This window comes from Olea europaea, chromosome 16, assembly GCF_002742605.1.
Source record: "Olea europaea var. sylvestris chromosome 16, O_europaea_v1, whole genome shotgun sequence".
NCBI lineage: Eukaryota > Viridiplantae > Streptophyta > Magnoliopsida > Lamiales > Oleaceae > Olea > Olea europaea.
In genome coordinates, this window is record NC_036252.1 from 12,071,528 (window position 1) to 12,077,247 (window position 5,720).

Below are 5,720 nucleotides of genomic sequence, written 5' to 3' on the forward strand. Positions count from 1 at the left end.
TCAGTCCAATTCACATCAGATATCACTGTCCTCTATACGATTTATAAATTAATTCAGTTAAATCGAATTGAGCTTCGCCATGGCTATTTATAAATCATTTATAAATTTGTTGGTGGCTAAATTTTGACAAGTTTATATTATATAAGCCCAAATCCATATCTACACTTTTGGATATGGATGAACAGATGCAGTAGAACCTCAACCTTCTCTAAATGTTTTGAAAAACGACGCTGCTTAGTGTTTTTTGTAATTCATTTTGCCTGTTTATGTATACCTATGAAAATTTTCGATTCTTTTTTAGAGTTCTGAAATTTTCACATTTCGCAGAATATTGTTCTCTGGCATTGTTTAGTAACCGAAATTGGAAAATCATTTGGATCTGTATCGACGGAGTTGTTTAGAATTTATATTTGTAAATTCAAATGGCTATGGAAGACAACGAGAGTTGTAGTAGTAGCGTGATGGAATCGGCGGCCGGTGGGAAAAGCCGGCAGCAGAGGAAGAAGGTGGAGGTTTACAATGCGGTTTTGCGGCGGCTCAAGGAATCAAGCCATCCGGAGGCTCAGGAGCCTGCGTTTGACGATCAACTCTGGGCGCACTTTAATCGACTCCCTGCCAGGTAACTTTACCTTTCTGATCCCACATTACCTTTGGCGGTGGATTTTGATTTCTAATTTTGATTTTTATGCTTTTATTTATGTTTGTTTAGTTCTAGACATTCTTGTTAGTACAATTTTTTCTTATGATGTAAAATCTCTCCTATTGACACATAGTGCATGTTGTGAAGAATTTCTCTCTCTAAACTCCTGCGTGCAAAATGGTATGTAGTCATAAAAAGATTGACGCTTTCCTTGTTCCACATTGAAGGTATGCGATGGATGTGAATGTGGAAAGGGCAGAAGATGTTCTTGTGCACAAGCGGTTACTGTACCTGGCACATGATCCTGCTAATAGGCCTGCATTTGAAGTCCGACTTGTGCAGGTGAGTTGATTTTATAGGGATACAACATACCAGTTCTTAATACATATCGTTCATTCATTTTTGTTCTGCTGTCATAACTGGTTTATGCTTTTGAGTACTTTCTGCAGCTTCTTGAAGTACGGTTTTGACCTTTTATAGTTTGTCAATTGTTCAAAGTGCAAGGTGTTGTGCTATATGAATTGACCTTTTGCTAACAGATACACATCTTAAATAGATTAGATGAAAGCAAATGATGTTACTGCTCATACCTTAACTGTTTTCCAAGCAAAAACTGCAATTTCTGCTACTCTAGGTCTGCTCATGGTTTAGTTGAGCATGGTCAGACTGTATTTATCCAGTACATTTTCTCTTATATTTACTCTTTTTTGTGTTTCTGTTAGAAACTTGATTATGATGATTTGGTGTTCTCCTATGAAATTCTATCAAAATGAAATAATAAAGTTTTATCCATTGACATACCCGGCATGGTTTAGCAACTTCATGTTACATAATTTATGTCACTATTGGTTGGATTATATAATCTGGCATTGGGCAGATTGCACCTATCTCTGATGGGACTTCAGCAGATTCAGTCCAGTCACACTTACCTAGAAACGCAAGGTATTCACATTCATCTTTTGTTTGAAAAATAATTTGGAATGACATGCTTGCTAAGGTTTTTTCTAACATGTTACCATATGTCACAAAGGCTGTCTATTATGGAATTCTATTGATGCTTTTCCTTTAGTATACATCACACAAATATTATTTAAGTTTCCGTGCTGAAATATTCACCTTCTATTTTATATGTCAGCGTCCATCCACCTCCTGCATTTGGTTCTTCTCCCAATCTTGAAGCCCTTGCTCTCGAAGCAAGCACATCAGAAGTGCAAGATGGAGACAGTTCTGTAAATGCTGGTGCCAAACTTTTCCGGTAAGTCAGCGATGTACTCTTGACTTTGCTTTTGCTTAACATATCACTACTACATCCTTGGGAGCTTCTAGAAATAAGACATCAATGGGCGCGCACATTGCTCGCTTAAATTCAGATGTAATGTTTTATGAAAAATACGATGTTACTAGTTATTTTTTCAGTCACTTGAAATATTTATGATACTACCCTCATTATGTTATGATCTAAAACCAATGTATAGTTCATTCTTTTAATTCTTAGTTGTCACAGTGGGACAGTTGAAATATTATATGCTGTCGTAATCTTTAAAGCAAAACTCCTCCTTGCCTTCTGGCCCCTAAACTCCAAGCACACTATCTCTCTCTAACATGTGCACTATGCAGAAAATTTGTATTTGCTACATTTTGGTTGAAGCCTATGGGATACTCAATTTATCAAATAGTTGTATCATATCATGAAAGCATATTAGCATACTTTAACATTATGTATTCTTTAGCTTACTTTTTCGAAGTGTCGGTTATATAGGCCTATGCATGAAATTACTTTCTCAACAGATGACAAGCCAAAGCTCCTCAGTCAGGTAATTAATCTGCTCTATTCATCTAATACATTTGAAGATTAATTTGCTTACTTGTCCTAATACTTTACTTCTTCTAACTGATGATAAGTAATCCGTGATTGTATGAGACGCCGAAGTGTCTAATAATATTTGATTTCACTTACTTCTTTTTCAAACTTAAATTGACAATAAGTGTCTGATACATGATGAATCAGAATATATAGGTTATATTTTAATTATAGGAAAATGTTTTACATTTTAAGAAGTTCAATTTTAGAAGACAAACTATTATAACTGAGCACCCTCTTTATAATAGATAGTGAACTTAGTGGTGTACAAAGTTTTCATACCATATTATAGTAAAAAAGTTTTAAAACGTAATTTGTTTGTAAAATTTAATAAAAGGCATAGTATATACCTGCTCTGGTTCACAAATATAAGCATAATTTTTTTAGTAAATGTCACTTCTTTCAGGAATATATGACATTGAAAGCCTAAGCAGTTGTTAATACATGTCCTTGGGTTGTGAGGGAATTTATGTATATGTTCACCATTCTCTCATAATTTGCTTGTTAATATCTGTTGAAGAACAAGTTTTGACCTGGACTGACCTATTTAACTGAACCTGGCAGCTGACTTCTTTACTTGCTGAAGTTGGGTTGAACATTCAGGAAGCACATGCCTTTTCCACCGTGGATGGCTATTCTCTTGATGTCTTTGTTGTTGATGGTTGGCCATATGAGGTATTGCCATTCTTTTCATTAAGGTCATGGCTGGAGTGCTTTGTTCCTATAGAAACTACAACCTCCTTCTGTTGTGATGCAGCATGTTTGAAAGTTCTAATTATATCTATATGTTTCTAAAGTAAATATATACTTTCTAGTGAAACTTTGTGCTTCTGTCTTATTTTAGTGAAACTCCATGCTTCTCTTTACAGATGTCTAATTTCCTTTTGTTTCCCGAAATCATGTAATATTTTCCCCACTTTATGAAATTGCTGTAGTTAAGTTAAAAGTAGTAAACATTTTAAAGCTCATTTTAGTCATAAATAATTAAATAGGAGAATGTATTGATGATAGAGAAAAGTCATATTCCCAAGTGAAAGTACAATACTGTGTACAATTATTTCTTTAATAATGAGCAAGCATGTTGTTGTTTTATGTATTGCATCCCATGGTTCAAATAACAGTGGCCCTGTCATTTTATCAGCTCGATGAAGTAGGTGGATCTCCTAAACCTCATTTGTTGAGCCTCCACCATCATTTCATTTTAAAAATGGAATAGCAAACTGGAAGGTCTTTGTTCATTTGCTTCTCTGAAGTTAATAATAAGAGTTTTGACAAAACCTCTTCTATAACTTTTCAGGAGGTTGAGCAGCTTCGAGTTGCATTAGAAAAAGAAGTATTGAAGGCTGAGGTATTTTTCCGCTATTCTTAATTAAAATTTTAGTTCTTTGCAATGGTGATTGTATTCCTGGATCTATTTAATGTTTGGATAAAGATATTTGTACAAAATCTTGTTAACAAAATTGTGTACTCGCTCTCACAAAATTAGCGGACCCCACGTAAATTTAAAAAATGTCGGCTTGTAATCCCCACCCTCATTGTGAGTAGTGAGTAAGAGAGTTTGTAAAAAAAGTTTGTATATGTAGCATGATCCTTAATGTTTATCCTCAGTAGAAAGCATACTGTGGCCAATGCTTGAAATTTATGTTAATATGTAATTCTAAGAATGTATTCTCAATTTACTTGTATTGTGCTGATTTCCATAATCCAGTATGTGTCTATTTTAGAAGCTCAACTGTCTATTAATGAGGATCCATGATATAATGCTAAGCAAAATTGGTGCAATGCCACTTTAGTATGATAGGAATAAGGACAATGAAGTCACTGTGGACAATCATGTTGTCCACAAAACTGATTATTTTAGGTGTTTAGGTTCGATCGTTACCAATGAAAGTGGAACTAAGAATTTTGATAATGTCATATCTACTTTCTCACTTCCTCATTGTAATTAACATATTGTCCTGTGATGTAACATTTCTGCATCTTAAAAATGTCATTTGTGCTGAAATCAGCATTCTAGTAATTATATTATAATTTTACGAAAATAAAAGTATGATGTTCCTCAATTATTATTTAGTTTTTTGTAAGGTTTTGTAGTTCAAATATTCTTTCTTTGGGTTCTGGGTTATCAGGTATATATAATTCCTAAGGCAAATCAATAGTCTACAATTCTGTTAAGGATATTTTGTATGTAATGCAGGGACACTCTTGGCCACAACAGCATTCTGTCTCGCCCCTTGGTGAGCATGAACAAATAGAGATCATATCTGAACCTGATCATTTGACAATACCTAGCGATGGCACTGATGTATGGGAGATTGATCCTCAAGTTTTAAAATTTGAGAACAAAGTTGCCTCAGGATCCTATGGTGATTTGTAAGTTTTTACACATGCAACTGAATATGCGTAGTTGAGTGTTGAGTTAACTGAAAATTCTGTTGTTGCAGGTACAAAGGTATGTACTGTAGTCAAGAAGTGGCTATTAAAATTCTTAAAACAGACCGTTTGAATTCAGAATTGCAGAAAGAGTTTGCCCAAGAAGTATATATAATGAGGTCTGTCACATCAATTTCTGGACCCAGTTCAGTTCCATCTGTTTGCATTGTAATTTTCCTGTCACTGACCTTGATATGGCATATTTTCATTGATTAGTATTTGTTTCTTGCAGAAAAGTTCGCCACAAAAATGTTGTGCAGTTCATAGGGGCATGCACACGACCTCCAAACTTGTGCATAGTAACTGGTATGTCTTAATGGTACCTATGTTCTGGTAAAATTTATTTAGGCAAGACTGCTTACAAATCGAAACTACGTGTATTTTCCCTTTGCCAGAAGAACATTTGTTTTACTTTACCCATTTCTTTTGTTACAGAATACATGTCCGGAGGAAGTGTTTATGACTATCTACACAAACAAAAGGGTACTTTTAAGTTTCCGTCTTTGCTCAAAGTAGCAATTGATGTATCGAAGGGAATGAATTATTTGCATCAGAATAATATAATACACAGGGATTTGAAGGCTGCCAATCTTTTGATGGATGAAAATGAGGTAAGATACTATCATAAAGAGATGCAAACATGTAAATTTTCTCTAAATGCTCCATGTCGTTAATCTGTTTATTATGATAATTGTAGATTTCATTACCGATCCATCCAAATAATAGCCAAACTATCATAGAAGTTCATTTTTTGTGAATAAATGATTACCAGCTTTCATTTGATCT

The 5,720-nt window shown here is 34.4% G+C and overlaps 1 protein-coding gene across 1 annotated transcript in view; it reads left to right on the forward strand.

Moving 5' to 3' along the window:
* Window positions 1-5,720, forward strand: part of LOC111412131 (serine/threonine-protein kinase STY46) — an 8,200-nt gene continuing 2,480 nt past the window's right edge. Inside the window, exons 1-11 of the mRNA XM_023042907.1 lie at window positions 1-619; window positions 868-982; window positions 1,518-1,582; window positions 1,776-1,895; window positions 2,400-2,454; window positions 3,066-3,176; window positions 3,799-3,849; window positions 4,699-4,874; window positions 4,946-5,053; window positions 5,167-5,240; window positions 5,370-5,545. Coding sequence (XP_022898675.1) covers window positions 423-619; window positions 868-982; window positions 1,518-1,582; window positions 1,776-1,895; window positions 2,400-2,454; window positions 3,066-3,176; window positions 3,799-3,849; window positions 4,699-4,874; window positions 4,946-5,053; window positions 5,167-5,240; window positions 5,370-5,545 — 1,248 coding nt within the window. The 5' untranslated portion in view covers window positions 1-422. The remainder of the gene's footprint in view (window positions 620-867; window positions 983-1,517; window positions 1,583-1,775; window positions 1,896-2,399; window positions 2,455-3,065; window positions 3,177-3,798; window positions 3,850-4,698; window positions 4,875-4,945; window positions 5,054-5,166; window positions 5,241-5,369; window positions 5,546-5,720) is intronic.